This window comes from Taudactylus pleione, unplaced genomic scaffold (assembly GCF_031769625.1).
Source record: "Taudactylus pleione unplaced genomic scaffold, aTauple2 ptg000495l, whole genome shotgun sequence".
NCBI classification, from domain to species: Eukaryota; Metazoa; Chordata; class Amphibia; order Anura; family Myobatrachidae; genus Taudactylus; species Taudactylus pleione.
This window is the reverse complement of record NW_028284897.1, coordinates 872,241-892,023: the sequence shown is the minus strand read 5'-3', so window position 1 is coordinate 892,023 and position 19,783 is coordinate 872,241. Positions and strand designations below refer to the sequence as shown.

Here is a 19,783-nt window from a genome sequence, read left to right as displayed (position 1 = left end):
ATTGATGTGTCCTTACTGTCAGCTTGTACTGTACGGGTAATGATGTGTCCTTATTGTCAGCTTGTACTGTACGGTAATGATGTGTCCTTATTGTCAGCTTGTACTGTACGGGTAATGATGTGTCCTTATTGTCAGCTTGTACTGTATGGGTAATGATGTGTCCTTATTGTCAGCTTGTACTGTACGGGTAATGATGTGTCCTTATTGTCAGCTTGTGCTGTACGGGTAATGACGTGTCCTTATTGTCAGCTTGTGCTGTACGGGTAATGACGTGTCCTTATTGTCAGCTTGTGCTGTACGGGTAATGACGTGTCCTTATTGTCAGCTTGTGCTGTACGGGTAATGACGTGTCCTTGTACTGTACGGGTAATGATGAGTCCTTATTGTCAGCTTGTGCTGTACGGGTAATGACGTGTCCTTATTGTCAGCTTGTGCTGTACGGGTAATGACGTGTCCTTATTGTCAGCTTGTGCTGTACGGGTAATGATGTGTCCTTATTGTCAGCTTGTGTTGTACGGGTAATGACGTGTCCTTATTGTCAGCTTGTGCTGTACGGGTAATGACGTGTCCTTATTGTCAGCTTGTGCTGTACGGGTAATGACGTGTCCTTATTGTCAGCTTGTGCTGTACGGGTAATGATGTGTCCTTATTGTCAGCTTGTACTGTACGGGTAATGACGTGTCCTTATTGTCAGCTTGTACTGTACGGGTAATGACGTGTCCTTATTGTCAGCTTGTACTGTACGGGTAATGATGTGTCCTTATTGTCAGCTTGTACTGTACGGGTATTGATGTGTCCTTACTGTCAGCTTGTACTGTAAGGGTAATGATATGTCCTTATTGTCAGCTTGTACTGTACGGTAATGATGTGTCCTTATTGTCAGCTTGTACTGTACGGGTAATGATGTGTCCTTATTGTCAGCTTGTACTGTATGGGTAATGATGTGTCCTTATTGTCAGCTTGTACTGTACGGGTAATGACGTGTCCTTATTGTCAGCTTGTGCTGTACGGGTAATGACGTGTCCTTATTGTCAGCTTGTACTGTACGGGTAATGACGTGTCCTTATTGTCAGCTTGTGCTGTACGGGTAATGACGTGTCCTTATTGTCAGCTTGTGCTGTACGGGTAATGACGTGTCCTTATTGTCAGCTTGTATTGTACGGGTAATGACGTGTCCTTGTACTGTACGGGTAATGATGAGTCCTTATTGTCAGCTTGTGCTGTACGGGTAATGACGTGTCCTTATTGTCAGCTTGTGCTGTACGGGTAATGACGTGTCCTTATTGTCAGCTTGTGCTGTACGGGTAATGATGTGTCCTTATTGTCAGCTTGTGCTGTACGGGTAATGACGTGTCCTTATTGTCAGCTTGTACTGTACGGGTAATAATGTGTCCTTATTGTCAGCTTGTACTGTACGGGTAATAATGTGTCCTTATTGTCAGCTTGTACTGTACGGGTAATGATGTGTCCATAGTGTCAGCTTGTACTGTACGGGTAATGACGTGTCCTTATTGTCAGCTTGTGCTGTACGGGTAATGATGTGTCCTTATTGTCAGCTTGTACTGTACGGGTAATGACGTGTCCTTATTGTCAGCTTGTGCTGTACGGGTAATGATGTGTCCTTATTGTCAGCTTGTGCTGTACGGGTAATGATGTGTCCTTATTGTCAGCTTGTACTGTACGGGTAATGATGTGTCCTTATTGTCAGCTTGTACTGTACGGGTAATGATATGTCCTTATTGTCAGCTTGTACTGTATGGGTAATAATATGTCCTTATTGTCAGCTTTTATTGTATGGGTAATGATGTGTCAGGGATCTTTAGGACTCCCCAGGGTCTTTATCTCGGTCTGCAGACCACCCCACAGGTCACTCACCAGTCGTGTGTGTGTCTCGGAGTATATACCACCTTTTTGGGTGGTATATACACTGTTTTTAACGTGAGTTCGGTATGTGATTGATATACTGAAATATTCGAAGTAGAGAATCATTACAGCCACATGCCTGTCTGAGAAGTACTCAGGGCCGTAGCTAGGGTAGTGCGGCCGGTGCCATCGCACAGGGCACTATAGGTCAGGGGGCGCTGTTTGGCTCTTTTTTGGGTGCATTATGTCCCTTTGAAAAATGAGGGGGCGTCAATGCTCTTTCTGGCACAGGGCACCAAAAAGTCTAGTTACAGCTCTGGAAGTACTGTACCATTGGTTTTCCTTCTTCTCTTTTCCCCTCTCCTGAGGATATTTTGAGATTCACCCCACCTTTTGAAGATTGGGTCATTATACGTTTGACAGAAGAGAAGTCCCGTATCGGCCAACGACATTATATGGAGCAAACTGAAAAGAAGTGACTTTGATATAGAGATTATTATATGTTTCTTTTGAGAGTTAGTTCACTCAAATTATGGGGGAAGGGTAAGCGCTCTATAATATAATAGAGAATATGAATGTATACTATGAAATTATGTGTGTTGGCTGTAATTTCATAGTATACATTCATATTATCTATTATACCACAGAGCGCTTACCCTTCCCCCATAATTACTACCATAATCATAGGAGGTTGGAACACCTCATAGAGTAAGCTGCTAGTGGTTGAGTAAGTTAGAGGAATACCCTGAGAGCGCCTACCATCTATTTTATATTGATTAGTTCACTCAAATACCATTAGCTTTGATCAATATATATTGAATTGTTTATTAGCTGTGCACAGGAGTAGGGGTGCTTGGTCTTTGTTTTATTGTACCTTTTGAGAGGTGGATGACCTCTTTTTAGCACTCCTTTACTGCTGCCGCTAGTGTGCGCAGTCTATTTCTCCTCGCTTATTTGGTTTAGAATCCTAATACTCTGTTACAGGAACACTCTGCAGAGTTAGGGCCGTATTCAATTAGCGGCGAAAACGGTCGACATTCGCCAGAAAACGGCAAAAACAAAAATCCCTATTTTTTGCTAAAAATATGGGGATTTCTTTCAGAACCCTTTGGACATCCCCCTAATGATAAATTACCCCCAATATGTTTCTTAAGTTGCGTACTTTGGCAAAAAACTGCAGCGCAAATCTTGGGTGAAAACAAAAATAAATAAAAATGACTTTAACATACTGGATCTAATTTTTGGGGGGGCAATATGGATGCGTCAAGTGTTTTAAACATCACATGCAGACGCAGCAGGCGGTTTATTAAAGGTTTTTAAAATTGCATTTTTACAACATGAAAATATACTTGCGCCCATTTTAACGTTCTCCCAATTTACGTGGGACAGTAATTTCCTGGAAAAAAAATAGCTCTATCATGTTAAAAAAAACATTTCCACCCAAATTTTGCACAGTCGTTTTTCACCAACGTCCGCAACTTTCACATTTTTGGGGGGTTAATTTATCATGAAGGGGGGAGGGGGGTGTCCAAAGGTTCCTGAAAGAAATCCCCAGACTTTTAGCCAAAAATAGAGTTTTGGCTTTTTTTTCTCCTGATCTCGGATGGAGAAAACTTTTTTCTCCATTTTCACCTGTTTGCTGTTTCCGCTGTTATTTGGGGAAAATCAGCCATTTCCGATGTTTCTTTTGTCAAAAATTGTCCGTTTTCACCAATGTCGAAAAAAAAACCCTGCCGTTTTCCAAACTAATTGAATAATAACAAGACACCCCAGGCTGCTCCCCCTGTATAATAATAACAGGATACCACAGGTCACTCTCCCTATATAATAATAATAACAGGACACCACAGGTCACTCTCCCTATATAATAATAATAACAGGACACCACGGGCTGCTCCCACTGTAAAATATTAATAACAGGACACCACAGGTCACTCCCCCTGTATAATAATAATAACGGGACACCACAGGCTGCTCCCCCTGTATAATATTAATCACAGGACACCACCGGCTGCTCTCCCTGTATAATAATAATAATAGGACACCACAGGCTGCTCCCCTGTATAATAATAATAGGACACCACAGGCTGCTCCCCTGTATAATAATAATAAAAATAATAACAGGACACCACAGGTTGCTCCCCCTGTATAGTAATTATAACAGGACACCACAGGCTGCTCCCCCTGTATAATAATAAAAACAGGACACCACATGCTGCTCTCCCTGTATAGTAGGACACCGTTACCTGCTGCTGCCGGACACTCTGGGCCGGACACCCGGAAGGTGCAGCAATGGGTGAGATCACATTTCCTGTGTGTGAAACGCACAGCCCGGAAGTAATGTGGAACGCACAGCCCGGAAGTAGATTGGAACGCACATCCCGAAAGAAAAGTGGAACGCAGAATCCGGAAGTAAGGTGGAATGCACAGCCCGGAAGTAAGGTGGAATGCACAGACCGGAAGTAACGTGGAACGCACAGCCGAGAAGTTGGGTGTGATTGGCAGGGTATTGGTTCGTTTCTTCTGACGTCATCAGGTAGCGTTGAATCATGGGATGAGACCACACACAGAGTTCCCGGTTCCTGCAGGCTGCGTTGGAAGAGACTAAGGTCAGAGAAGGCGCTGGGGGCATGGGGGGCAGATGGCAGTGTGGGGGGGGGGGGGAGCTGGGGCAAATGCAGTGTGGGGGGGGAAGCTGGGGCATGGGGGGCAGATGGCAGTGTAGGGGGAAGCTGGGGGCATGGGGGGCAGATGGCAGTGTGAGGGGGAAGCTGGGAGCATGTGGGGCAGATGGCAGTGTGAGGGGGAAGCTGGTGGGCAGGGGTACCATGCAATGGAAGGGATGGGGATGTAAGATAGCATGATGGAATTCATAGGCTAGGCAAGGCTTTGTCTATAAAGTCACTGTCTCATGTGCCCCCTCTGCCCACCCCCCACTCTCAAGTGCCCCCTCTGCCCAACCCCCACTGTCTCAAGTGCCCCCTCTGCCCAACCCCCACTGTCTCATGTGCCCCCTCTGCCCAACCCCCACTGTCTCACATGTGAGACACCAGCCATTGCACCCACCATGTATACTGGCACAGTTTCGTCACCGCCAGCCTGGGGCTTATGCAGGTGTGGGGTTACCCTGGGGTGTTACATCACTGAGGGTCACTGGCTGACACCATGGTAAGAGCTGGGGTCACAGGGAGCAGTCCTGTGACAAGATGGCCGCACCATATCTAGTCAGTCAGGATCCCTACATGATCCCTACCATCTATTACATGGGTTCTGTCCCTGGCCCCCGCATCCTGCCCATCAGCATTACTGACACTGAGCAGATCAGGGACTGGGCACGGGTCAGGGTACAAAATGAGGGGAAGTGATGGCAGGAACGGGCAGCTGTACCCTCTGTGTAGCACTGAGATGCCCATTCCAGCACCTGCCCTAGGTACTATTCCCTCTCCCCTGGCAGCGCCAGCTACAACCACATGTTTTTGAATAGAGATTCCCTAAAAATTGTTACATTGTGCATATGCGCGGCGGCTATTTAGTGTTGGGAGGGGGCTGGGGGCTGTCAGTAGCTGCCGGAGTGCAGGGATTCCCCCCAGTGTGACGGAAAATGGGGCAATGACACATGGTCTCACCGCTAAAATGTAGCATCAGTGGGTGTGGCCTAGTAAAGCCCCTCCCCAGCATTACAGAATGTGGGGGGCTCTGGGGCACCTGCTGTCACACCATCATGTTGGAGAAGTGTTGGGGTTACGCGGATCACCATGGGCAGGACGGAGAGTCGCCGTGTAACCCTCATAGAGAGCGTTATACTACTATCATTGGGCGACTTAAATGATGATGGACCCCTCTTTTTGAGGAATTAGTGATTAGTGCCCCCACCCCAGCTTATCTAATAGATAGTGTGAGTATCCCGTGTGCACTTACCTGGGAGCAGTGTACTGATGTGTAATAATATATACAGCTATATGGAGACCTTTCCTTAGTACCTGCTCCTTCTATGTCAGGGGTCGTTGTACAAGTGGCTGCTTCTTCTTATAACAGGTTACTGACTACACAATAATAGTATATTTACAGCATCTTTATACTATATAAGAGCAATGACCAATATTCCATTACAATAAACACAATACAACAGAGATATCACCCATAGACAGTTACTGTAATACACAAATAACTCCTCACCCTTCTCCTGCAATTATAATGATATACTATCCAGTTACCGTGTGTATACAGTATTACATGGTATCCTATCCAGTGACCGTGTGTATACAGTATTACATGGTATACTATTCAGTGACCGTGTGTATACAGTATTACATGGTATACTATCCAGTGACCGTGTGTATACAGTATTACATGGTATACTATCCAGTGACCGTGTGTATACAGTATTACATGGTATACTATCCAGTGACTGTGTGTATACAGTATTACATGGTATACTATCCAGTGACCGTGTGTATACAGTATTACATGGTATACTATCCAGTGACCGTGTGTATACAGTATTACATGGTATACTATCCAGTGACCGTGTGTATACAGTATTACATGGTATGCTATACTATCCAGTGACCGTGTGTATACAGTATTACATGGTGTACTATCCAGTGACCGTGTGTATACAGTATTACATGGTATACTATCCAGTGACCGTGTGTATACAGTATTACATGGTATACTATCCAGTGACTGTGTATACAGTATTACATGGTATACTAGCCAGTGACTGTGTATACAGTATTACATGGTATACTAGCCAGTGACCGTGTGTATACAGTATTACATGGCGGACTGTCCAGTGACCGCGCGTATACAGTAGTACATGGCGGACTGTCCAGTGACCGCGCGTATACAGTAGTACATGGCGGACTGTCCAGTGACCGCGCGTATACAGTAGTACATGGCGGACTGTCCAGTGACCGCGCGTATACAGTAGTACATGGCGGACTGTCCAGTGACCGCGTGTATACAGTATTACATGGCGGACTGTCCAGTGACCGCGTGTATACAGTATTACATGGCGGACTGTCCAGTGACCGTGTGTATACAGTATTACATGATGGGAAATTACAGTACAATAAACCATTACTGTAATAACATATATTTCCACGGAAGGTAAATCCACTTTTTGGTCATTGTATTACCCTGATGACACCTCCTAGTGTATTATAGCTCCTCTACTGCTTGTCCTCTGTAGTATCTGACCACAGTATGTGACGGTCTGTTCTCCGCTTATAGGTCATTGTATTACCCTGATGACACCTAGTGTATTAGAGCTCCTCTAGTGCTTGTCCTCTGTAGTATCTGACCACAGTATGTGACGGTCTGTTCTCCGCTTATAGGTCATTGTATTACCCTGATGACACCTCCTAGTGTATTAGAGCTCCTCTAGTGCTTGTCCTCTGTAGTATCTGACCACAGTATGTGACAGTCTGTTCTCCGCTTATAGGTCATTGTATTACCCTGATGTCACCTCCTAGTGTATTAGAGCTCCTCTAGTGCTTGTCCTCTGTAGTATCTGACCACAGTATGTGACGGTCTGCTCTCCGCTTATAGGTCATTGTATTACCCTGATGACACCTCCTAGTGTATTAGAGCTCCTCTAGTGCTTGTCCTCTGTAGTATCTTACCACAGTATGTGACGGTCTGCTCTCCGCTTATAGGTCATTGTATTACCCTGATGACACCTCCTAGTGTATTAGAGCTCCTCTAGTGCTTGTCCTCTGTAGTATCTGACCACAGTATGTGACGGTCTGTTCTCCGCTTATAGGTCATTGTATTACACTGATGACACCTCCTAGTGTATTAGAGCTCCTCTAGTGCTTGTCCTCTGTAGTATCTGACCACAGTATGTGACGGTCTCCTCTCCGCTTATAGGTCATTGTATTACCCTGATACCTCCTAGTGTATTAGAGCTCCTCTAGTGCTTGTCCTCTGTAGTATCTGACCACAGTATGTGACGGTCTGCTCTCCGCTTATAGGTCATTGTATTACCCTGATGATACCTCCTAGTGTATTAGAGCTCCTCTAGTGCTTGTCCTCTGTAGTATCTGACCACAGTATGTGACGGTCTGCTCTCCGCTTATAGGTCTTTGTATTACCCTGATGACGCCTCCTAGTGTAACACAGTAAATTGCAGTGCAGGACAAGGACATGATTTATATACATTGCTGCAATAGTGATTAAAACACTCACAATAAGCAGCCGAGAGTAGGCAGTCACGTGTTGGGTGCCCTTATGGGGAGTGAAGAGTAGAAGAAAATGTAAAGAGAAGCACATGAGGGAAGAGGTCCTTGCTCGTGAGAGCTTACATTCTAAAAGGGAGGGGCAGACAGACAGGTGTGACACAGAAGGGAAAGATGGGGAGGAAAGAGCATGAAGTGGGATAGGATGAGAGCTGGAAGGCTATGATGAAGTAGTAAATCTTGAGAGCCCATTTGAACATTTGTAGAGAGGTGGAGTCTGATAGGGAGAGAGAGAGCATTCCAAAGGTAGGGAGCAGTACGGGCAAAATCTTGGATGCGGGAGTGGGAGGAAGTAATCAGTTGGCAAGAGAGGCGGCATGCATTTGTTGAGCGAAGTGGACAGGCGGGAGTGTGAAGGGAGAGAAGGTCAGAAATGTATGTGGGAGAGTATTTGGTGAGGGCTTTGTAGGCGAGTGTAAGAACCTTGAATTGGCATCTGGAGGGGAAGGGGAGCCAGTGTAGGGCTTGAAGGAGAGGGGAAGCAGATGTAGAACGTCTGGAGATTAATAGTGTTCCCGCTAGGCTGTTTTAGCGGGGCGCGGCGCCCTGCCCTCCTTCTGGAGGGCAAAAAGCGCCCTGCCATCACAAACTGCGGGTGCCGTCTTCACCCGTGGGTCACAGTGTCCCGCGGGTGGAGAAATGTGCGGTGACCCGGTCCCCGCCGGAGAATAGTCGCCGGAAATCTATTCTCACTGTCTGCAGCGCTTGGGGGCTGCCCGGCACGTCCGTAAGTGCCGGGCACGCCCCCAAGTCTGACAAAAAGGGGACGCATCTTATAGACACGCCCCCTTTCTGTTGCCACTCCCCTTTTTCGGACGCGCGCGCCTTCGGCGCTCACACAAACTTGCCCTCTCTAGCTCCGGTGCCCTGCCTGCCGCCGGAGCTAGAGTGAACACTAGATTAAGATGAGTCGAGCAGCAGCATTGAGAACCGATTGTAGTGTAGAGAGGTGAGAGACTGGGAGGCCAGCTAGAAGAAGGTTACAGTAGTCCAATCTGGAGATGACCAGTGAGTGGATGAGGGTTTTAGTGGCATCCTAGGTGAGGAAGGGTCTAATTCTGGAGATATTTTTTATGTGGAAACGGCAGGACTGTGAAAGGTGCTGAATGTGTGGTTTAAAGGAGAGGGAGGAGTCTAGGATAACTCCAAGACAGCGCACTTTGGGGCTAGAGGAGATAGTTGTGCCATCAATAAATAATGAAATTTTGGGAAGTGATGTAGTGGAAGAGGGTGGGAAGATGATCAGCTCAGTCTTAGACATGTTAAGTTTAAGAAAGCGCTGGGACATCCGTGAAGAGACAGCAGAGAGACAGTTGGAGATACGGGTAAGGAGCGAGGGGGAGAGTTCACGGGTGTAAAGGTAAATTTGAGTATCATCAGCATAGAGATGATATTGGAGGTCAAAGGAGTTTATGAGTTCACATAAAGAGGTCTTATATAGGGAGAAAAGGAGGGGTCCAAGAACAGAACCTTGGGGAACTCCTACTGTTAGTGGAAATGGGGAGGGAAGAGGAGTCATGAGAGGACACAGAGAAGGAACGATCAGAGAGGTAGGAAGACAGCCAGGAGAGGGCAGTGCCACGTAAACCGAGAGAGTAAGTACTTTGCAGGAGGAGAGGGTGGTCTACAGTGTCAAATGCAGCAGAGAGGTCAAGGAGAATGAGCAGAGAGTAGTGGCCCTTAGATTTGGCAGCAAGGAGGTCGTTGCTGACTTTCGTGAGGGCAGTTTCAGTGGAGTGGAGAGAACGGAAGCCAGATTGAAATGAGTCAAGGACGGAGTGGGAGGAAAGAAACTTAGTAAGGCGGTTGTAAACAATAAGCTCAAGGAGTTTGGAAGCAAAAGGGAGAAGAGAGATGGGTCGATAGTTGGAAAGTATGTTAGAATCACGGGTAGGTTTTTTAAGAATGGGGGAGACAAGGGCATGTTTGAATGCAGAAGGGACAGTGCCAGATGATCGGGAGAGATTAAGGAGGTGAGCAAGATGGGAACAGGCAGAAAGAAACAGGTAACAGAGGAGACGGGAAGGGATAGGGTGAAGGAGGAGAGGAACGGCTGAGGGCATGACAGTGACATCACTTATATCTAAAGTAATAACCGAGCAGAAGGGAGCCGGTCTCGGATATAGTATAAGTCCCACAGTTCTCACTGGAGTTGGGATTTATTATGTTGCTCGCAGTATGCTCTTTTCTTTTAGTCACTGACTCAAATATGTCAGAACTGCAAGAGATTCTATATACTCTACTTTTTCCTGTGTATGGGGGATTGTTACAGTACTTGTTATTGTGAAATAGTCTTCTTGCATATTATGCAAAGTTATCCAAGTTATCGCCTGAATAAACAGCCCCATTTAGTTGACGTTTAATTGACCTTTTCATTGATGTCTCCCCCAATATACAGGATTACATAGTAGTGAAGAAGACAACTGGTGAGTGTGAGACACCCAACAACCGTCCCTGTGTGTCAGGAGGACTGAGCAGTACCCAGAACCCCATCACGGTGCCTCCACGTCACTCTCTGATACAAGAGAGAGACAATGACCAGAAGATCCTGGACCTCACCAACAAGATCATTCAGCTGCTGACCGGAGAGGTGACTGCTGGGAATAGGACATTATACAGTAACACCAGGGGATGTCTCTGGGTGATGACTGGAGAGGTGACTGCTGGGAATGGGACATTATACAGTAACACGAGGTGGTGTGTCTGGGTGATGACCGGAGAGGTGACTGCTGGGAATGGGAGATTATACAGTAACACGAGGTGGTGTGTCTGGGTGATGACCGGAGAGGTGACTGCTGGGAATGAGAGATTATACAGTAACACCAGGGGATGTGTCTGGGTGATGACTGGAGAGGTGACTGCTGGGAATGGGACATTATACAGTAACACCAGGGGATGTGTCTGGGTGATGACTGGAGAGGTGACTGCTGGGAATGGGACATTATACAGTAACACCAGGGGATGTGTCTGGGTGATGACTGTATCATTGTGTGTGTCAGGTTCCTATAAGGTGTCAGGATGTCACTGTCTATGTCTCCATGCAGGAGGGGGAGTATATAGAGGAACACAGGGGTCTGTACATGGACGTGATGATGGAGAATCACCGGCCCCTCACATCACTGGGTAAGAGGAGACTGTCATTTATTGTACAGGGGAGAGCAGGTATGGGTGCCCCTATATACACACATTACCTGACAATCACATATATACAATGTACTCAGTCACTGTGTGTCTCCTACAGATGGACCCAGTAACAGAAATACCCCAGAGAGATGTCCCCGTCCTCTTTATTCACAGGATTGTATAGAGGAGAATCACAGGATCCCACAGGAGCATCAGGTAGATGGGATTTAGGGTCTCACCGATTTAGCAAAGTGACTTTATATGATCTGTGGAGAAGCTGTGTCTTATTAACCAGAATTCCTATACTTAGGGGGTATTCAATTAGAAGCAAAATTGTCCGATTTCGCCGTCGTTGGCGAAATTGGCCCGCCAGTCAGTCGATTTGGCGGGCGATTTCGCCAACGACGGCGAAAACCGTTAGTTTTTCGCCTAAAAACTGAAGAAATCTTTTCTCTAGCCTAGGGCAGGCGAAAAAATTTGCAAAATCCCTATTTTTGTGTAAAAATGTCGGGATTGGACAGCCCCCCTAATGATACTTTAGAGTAAAAAAAAAAAAACTCGTAAGTTGCGTACTTTGGCGAAAAACGACAGCTGAAATTTTGGTCGAAATTTATTTTTTCCCATGAAAAGTGCGTTTAAACATATTGGGTCTGGTATTTCGGAGGGCCATAAGGATGCACCAAGTGTTTTAAACCGCATGTGGCTGGCGCAGACTGTTTTTAAAACTGCTAAAAAACACCTGCGCCAGCCATGTGCGATGTTTAAAACATTTCGCGCCTTTCGAAATACCAGACAAAATTTGTTAAACGCATTTTCGCCAAAGTACGCAACTTACAATTTTTTTTCCGCTAAAGTATCATTAGGGGGACTGTCCAAAGGGTTCTGTAAGAAATGCCCACATTTTTATCCCAAAATAGGGATTTTGCTAATTTTTCCCCATTTCTCAAAATGGAGGAAAGTTTTCTCCAGTTTTTCGTGATAAATCGGCAATAAATTATAGCCGATGTGACAATATCGCCGAAAAGTCGGCAATATTATCGCGGGTATGATAATATCGCCACTAATTGAATACCGCCCTTAATGTGATTTAATTGTTTTGTGGGTTACTTAGGGTGAACGTATAGCTGATATAAAGGCAGAAGATATAGAGGGAGAAGAGACATATGTGACTGATATGAAGGCAGAAGATATAGAGGGAGAAGAAGAGACGTATGTGACTGATATGAAGGCAGAAGATACAAAGGGAGAAGAAGATACGTATGTGACTGATATAAAGGCAGAAGATACAAAGGGAGAAGAAGAGACGTATGTGACTGATATAAAGGCAGAAGATATAGAGGGAGAAGAAGAGACGTATGTGATGCCGCTTCAGCAGTGTAGGGAGGAGGAAATTCCTACAGATATTAGCAAAGGTGAGTAATAAACACATTACAGAAAAGAGTCACATATTCTCCTTGCTTAATCACTACAAAAATCTTGTTTCCTCCACCCTCCTCTGTCACTACAAACTAATGAGGAAAATAAGTCCGCCCAGTGGCGGAGTCAGGAGCCTTCAGTCCCAATTATACTCCTGCTCTCCTCCTCACATCATGTCACTGTGTGTTACCATCCCAGAGATCTGACCAGTCTCCTCCCCACACTGTCTGGTGTATCTCATACATCAGGAGCCATCAGCCCCTATTATACTCCTGCTCTCCTCCTCACATCATGTCACTGTGTGTTACCAGCCCAGAGATCTGACCAGTCTCCTCCCCACACTCTCTGGTGTATCTCATACATCAGGAGCCATCAGTTCCTGCTCTCCAGTATTTAAACATTTTAAAAGTCAACACTGGTAGTAGAATATTAGGGTGTGAGGGCTTCTTAAATCTTTGTGTCTGGAATGCTTGGACTCTTTCTTTCTCCACTAGGGGATACAGGGACAATGATGGGTGTGAAGACACCGAGTTTATGTGTGCGTTATTCTCGCCTACTGGCCCTCATCGCCTTGAGAAAGGCAACGGTACATAGCTCCTGCACGGTACCCCGGGTCTTTTATGGGTTCAAGGATCACACAGTAAGCACGCAATAGCAAGGTACAAGAGCACCTTTATTTCATACACTCTAATTATACATGTAAACCGTAACCAAACTATGTACAGTATATACAGGTAGCACTAACATCAACCACATTTAAAGACTATGACTATTATAAAAACCACACAAAGGAACCCTTCCCACCTAGACAGTCAATAATCACCAGGTGGACTATGTGAGCACGGACCGCTGCACAGCTGTGAGTCTCCGGTGGGCACGGTGCTGCTGCAAGAGGTAATGCTGAACGACTTGCTGGTCCCGGCCGCCTGGCCCGAACGGATTCCGCTACTCGCGAGAGTAGGGCACGCTGCAAAAGTTACCCAGCTCCAGCTGGCACATAAACCGCGAACCTGAGACAGCTCCGGATAGAGCAGTAAGTTTTGGCTGCGTATCTGTCCCAGGTCTCCCTTTGATGAAGTCCGTTGCTGGAAGTCGGTAGGGTCTGCAATCCTGGCTGGGTCTGGAGGTGCCTCAGCCACTCAACATCAGTCCTGCCTCGCCGGTCAGCACCCAAGAACAAAGAACCCAGAAGCCCAGCTTTAGACCCTTTTTATCCACTCATCAGTGACCTGACGGCACAGCTTTATCTACTGACCGCAATGTACCTTTGTCCATTCCGCTTCATTAAAGGTGGTAATGTCTCTATAGGAGGCCAAACACAGTCTTCAGCTATTACAAGCTATCTGTGCCACATTGCTGTTTCCTGGTGGCCAACTGAATGAACAACAGCTTATATTATAAGGATTTCCCCACCAACATTTGTGGCTACTATTCAGACTGTGCTCTATCCACCTCACTCACTGGTTTGTTGCCTTAGTGTCAGCTGACAAGACTTCCCTGTAATGCTGCTCCCACCCACCCATATGATTATTTCTCTTTGTGTTGTCCTCTGCTACGTGTAGCTTCCAGGGTCGTGATGTATCTTCTAATCAATGCCCTTATAATACCACTGTGGGTCATGTCCTGTGAGTCCCTGTCTGAGTGTATGATACCGTCGATAGGAGCCTATTAACAGTACAATCTCCTTAGCTGTGCCTCCCTGGTTACCTCCATGCCTAAGGGTAAGAAATCTGGATTCCACCACATTGTTTATTCTTTAAACCCTCACCACCCACCCAAACCTTTAGTTTTCCAGAAAAAAAAACCCTTACCCTTTTGTAGGTGCTGCTTCGGGTAGAGATTTGGAGGATGGAGGACCAATTGCCACACTCTACTAAATCAGACATTCCTGGTGTCCTGTTGGAATTTAGAAAAAATACAGAACGCATTTCAGGATGGTGTCCAAGAGGCGCGTTCTGTCCTTAAAGCTCAGTACCAGTATTAGTGAACGTGTCGTTGTATACTTACTTTCAGGGGGCTAATGTGGCAAGATGCAGAAGACGAGCCTTTTCGCTATGGGCTTACCATAATAGACTACCCAGAGCCCTGGAGGCAGAAGACGAGCCTTGGCACTATGGGCTTACCATAACAGACTACCCAGAGTGCTGGAGGCAGAAGACAAGCCTTGGCGCTATGAGCTTACCATAATAGACTACCCAGAGTGCTGGAGGCAGGAGACGAGCCTTGGCACTATGGGATTACCGTAACAAACTACCCAGAGTGCTGTAGGCAGAACACGAGCCTTGGCGCTATGGGCTTACCATAACCGACTACCCAGAGTGCTGGAAGCAGAAGACGAGCCTTGGCGCTATGGGCTTACCATAATAGACTACCCAGAGTGCTGAAGGCGCTATGGGGTTACCACAATAGACTACCCAGAGTGCTGGAGGCAGAAGACGAGCCTTGGCGCTATGGGCTTACCATAATAGACTACCCAGAGTGCTGTAGGCAGAAGACAAGCCTGGGCGCTATGGGCTTACCATAACAGACTACCCAGAGTGCTGGTGGCAGGTGACTGCACCAATTGTTTTCGCACAGTGAGCTGTCACAGCTGGCACTGATTGTTGCATTGCAGTGATCCTGTCCATGTCAGTGACGGGTAACAAGTGGTACAGAAAGTGAGTGCATGTGTGCGCCATCCTTTGGAGGGAGAGTGTCTGCTTGCTCAGCAGTCTCATCAGCCAGTCTGTTTCCCTGGGCTATAGCAAATGTCTAGGCAGCCAGTGAGTGCTCACACTTTTGTCCGTCTATTGGCGGTCACATGTTGTATCTGTGAGCAGGCCATAGTTTGTTTGACAGCTTATGGGACATGTACATGGACAGAATGTCCTAGTACTACTCCACTGGTTTTATCTTCCACGCAGACAGCAATGGCTTCCCCTGTCACATGGATTAATACCTTGGGCAATGGGTGACCAACATGTTGCTGAAATAGCCTAGAGGATGGAGCTTATTGCCATATAACTGGGTAAGGATGCCAGCTGCATTACCTTGGGCCTTGTGTAGGTGGAAAGCTTGTTACTATAAATTGGGAGGCCCCATGGCCGGACCTCAGTGAGGGCTTTTTAGATATCTTCAAATGTTTCAGTGGAGTCCTCTTTGTGTCACCTTCTCTGGTTGTGGTAAGGCAGAAAGGTCATTAGCCAGAGCTGGAGGAAAGTAACTTGGAGTAACCGTTGGAGACCTCTCCTGTGTAGGGTGTAGATGTTCCTAATCTGTGTAATAAGTTCTCTCATTCCTTCTGTACGCTTTTGTACGGTCTTTGCACATTTCTCTTTGAGTGGACCAGGCACTGTACATTACGCATAGTGCGCGCCTGGACCTAAGGATGACCAATCTTGTTATTATCGTTATGTTCCTCACACAAACATTTTAAAGGTCCCAATTTTGAGAATGGTCTAGAACATTTTTTCATCACTTTATGCAGTTTATCCTGTATCTGACTGTTTTCTTCCCATAAATACTCATCATTACACTGACCGGCATCCATTGTGGAATTTCCAACAAAGAAGGACCCGACCTCATTGTGGTATAGCTAATTACAGTAATACAACTTCATAATGAGACATCTCCTTAATTACAACGTCACCGGCAGGCCTATAGTTTGTTATATCTTCTAATGGGGGACATACCCATAATGAACAATGTGGAAGTGTTGGATCCAGCAAGGATTAAGGTCACTTAGAATCTGCTGACATATGTCCGATCCTGTTACCTCTATCTTTATGTCAGATGTTCCTTCATTGATGCTATGGATGAGAGGAGCGCACATAAGAAGTGTAACTATTACATATACATGGTGACACCTCTGCATTGCTGCAGTTACAGTGTTCCTGGATATTGTGCATCTTACCTACAAGCCTGGAGGCAGCCGTATTATTCTCACGCGTTTCAGCTGTAATTTTATACAAACACCGGTCTAATATATTACAGCACGTTATAGCTGTATTATCGCCACATGTTGCTGTCATGTTACAGAGTAATTCCCAGCACATGTTATAGCTGTATTATCGCCACACGTTGCTGTCATGTTACAGAGTAATTCCCAGCACATGTAATAGCTGTATTATCGCCACATGTTGCTGTCATGTTACAGAGTAATTCCCAGCACATGTTATAGCTGTATTATCGCCACACGTTGCTGTCATGTTACAGAGTAATTCCCAGCACATGTTATAGCTGTATTATCGCCACACGTTGCTGTCATGTTACAGAGTAATTCCCAGCACATGTTATAGCTGTATTATCGCCACACGTTGCTGTCATGTTACAGAGTAATTCCCAGCACATGTAATAGCTGTATTATCACCACACGTTGCTGTCATGTTACAGAGTAATTCCCAGCACATGTAATAGCTGTATTATCACCACACGTTGCTGTCATGTTACAGAGTAATTCCCAGCACATGTAATAGCTGTATTATCGCCACACGTTGCTGTCATGTTACAGAGTAATTCCCAGCACATGTAATAGCTGTATTATCGCCACACGTTGCTGTCATGTTACAGAGTAATTCCCAGCACATGTAATAGCTGTATTATCGCCACACGTTGCTGTCATGTTACAGAGTAATTCCCAGCACATGTAATAGCTGTATTATCGCCACACGTTGCTGTCATGTTACAGAGTAATTCCCAGCACATGTAATAGCTGTATTATCGCCACATGTTGCTGTCATGTTACAGAGTAATTCCCAGCACATGTAATAGCTGTATTATCGCCACACGTTGCTGTCATGTTACAGAGTAATTCCCAGCACATGTAATAGCTGTATTATCGCCACACGTTGCTGTCATGTTACAGAGTAATTCCCAGCACATGTAATAGCTATATTATCGCCACACGTTGCTGTCATGTTACAGAGTAATTCCCAGCACATGTTATAGCTGTATTATCACCACACGTTGCTGTCATGTTACAGAGTAATTCCCAGCACATGTTATAGCTGTATTATCACCACACGTTGCTGTCATGTTACAGAGTAATTCCCAGCACATGTAATAGCTGTATTATCGCCACACGTTGCTGTCATGTTACAGAGTAATTCCCAGCACATGTAATAGCTGTATTATCGCCACACGTTGCTGTCATGTTACAGAGTAATTCCCAGCACATGTTATAGCTGTATTATCACCACACGTTGCTGTCATGTTACAGAGTAATTCCCAGCACATGTTATAGCTGTATTATCACCACACGTTGCTGTCATGTTACAGAGTAATTCCCAGCACATGTAATAGCTGTATTATCGCCACACGTTGCTGTCATGTTACAGAGTAATTCCCAGCACATGTTATAGCTGTATTATCACCACACGTTGCTGTCATGTTACAGAGTAATTCCCAGCACAAATGACTATAATAAAGCTGTAATCCCTGCCCTATGTATAACGGAACATAAAATGTCAGGTGATGAGTTTACATTGTACATCATTGTGAGTTTATCCATTTGATGGTGATAAAAGGAACTTTGATAACAGTCTTTATTGAAAAATTTAATTTATGTGGCATCAATCATTTATTTATTTTATTCCCAGCAGATGGAGGTAACAGCAGGAATATCTCAAAGGAAAATCTAATTTTGTCTCCAGATTGTGAAATAGAAGATAATGACATCAATGAGAATTATCCAAGAGAAAACCCCATTACCCCAATTATACATCCAGTACCTCAAAGTGATCCTGATAATAATGAGGAATGTTCTCCTGGTACATCTATCACAGCTCTTAGAGTAGATAACATATTTACCTCTTCTATTGAAGCCAAATGTCTTACACAGAACACAAAACTCAATCTCCATCAGCCAGCTAAGGCAGGTGAGAGACCATTTCCATGTTCTGAGTGTGGGAAATGTTTTAAGCGGAAATCAGATCTTGTTTCACATCAGATGAGTCACACAGGTGAGAAACCATTTCCATGTTCCGAGTGTGGGAAATGTTTTACGTGGAAAGCAAATCTTGTTACACATCAGAGATGTCACACAGGTGAGAAACTATTTCCATGTTCTGAGTGTGGAAAATATTTTGCACAGAAATCAGTTCTTGTTAGACATCAGAGACGTCACACAGGTGAGAAACCATTTCTATGTTCTGAGTGTGGGAAATGTTTTATGTGGAAAGCAAATCTTGTTACACATCAGAGATGTCACACAGGGAAGAAACCATTTCCATGCTCTGAGTGTGGGAAATGTTTTACACAGAAATCAGCTCTTGCTAGACATCAGAGAAGTCACACAGGGGAGAGGCCATTTCCATGCTCTGAGTGTGGGAAATGTTTTAAACAGAAATCAACTCTTGTTAGACATCAGAGATATCACACAGGGGAGAAACCATTTCCATGCTCCGATTGTGGTAAATGTTTCATACAGAAATCATTGCTTGTTACACATCAGAAAAGTCACACAGGTGAGAGGCCATTTCCATGCTCTGACTGTGGTAAATATTTCATTAAGAAATCATTGCTTATTACACATCAGAGAAGTCACACAGGTGAGAGGCCATTTCTATGTTCTGAGTGTGGGAAATGCTTTTCATGGAAAAAAGCTCTTGTTAGACATCGGAGAAATCACACAGATTAGCTATTCTCATATTCTGATTGTCAGAAAGTACAGAAATTTGATCTCATTAAACCATCCTTTATTTAGCATGTTGAAACTTTGCATGTTTACAAGTGGAAATTATTTATAATAAAAACCAAAATATCCTTAAGGATAGTATTTCTCCTGACCTGGTTGCTTCATTGGCCTCTTCTGTTGTGTGAAACCAGAACAATGAATAGTAATGTATTGTATTACTGTCCTCATTGTTTCTAATATTTAGTCTATTTTGTATGGAGAGTTACCCTGCAGCGTGTATAGCAGTAAATGTATGGAGAGTTACCCTGCAGTGTGTACAGCAGTACATGTATGGTGAGTAACCCTGCAGCGTGTATAGCAGTATATGTATGGAGAATGACCCTGCAGTGTGTATAGCGGTATATGTATGGAGAGTTACCCTGCAGCGTGTGTAGCGGTATATGTATGGAGAGTTACCCTGCAGCGTGTGTAGCGGTATATGTATGGAGAGTTACCCTGCAGTGTGTTTAGCGGTATATGTATGGAG

At 45.1% G+C, this 19,783-nt stretch overlaps 1 protein-coding gene and 1 pseudogene across 2 annotated transcripts in view; one reads left to right on the top strand and one right to left on the bottom strand.

The window, feature by feature from the left end:
• Nucleotides 1-19,783, bottom strand: part of LOC148502496 (uncharacterized) — a 258,997-nt gene that overhangs the window by 206,539 nt on the left and 32,675 nt on the right. The window contains 1 exon segment of the mRNA XM_088449791.1: nucleotides 4,110-4,174. Within this exon segment, the coding sequence (XP_088305917.1) occupies nucleotides 4,110-4,174 (65 nt within the window).
• LOC148502497 (uncharacterized) lies at nucleotides 10,508-19,408 on the top strand (annotated as a pseudogene). Its single transcript, XR_015870004.1, has 5 exons — nucleotides 10,508-10,695; nucleotides 11,150-11,228; nucleotides 11,347-11,444; nucleotides 12,340-12,640; nucleotides 18,224-19,408. The product of XR_015870004.1 is annotated as an uncharacterized LOC148502497 (transcript).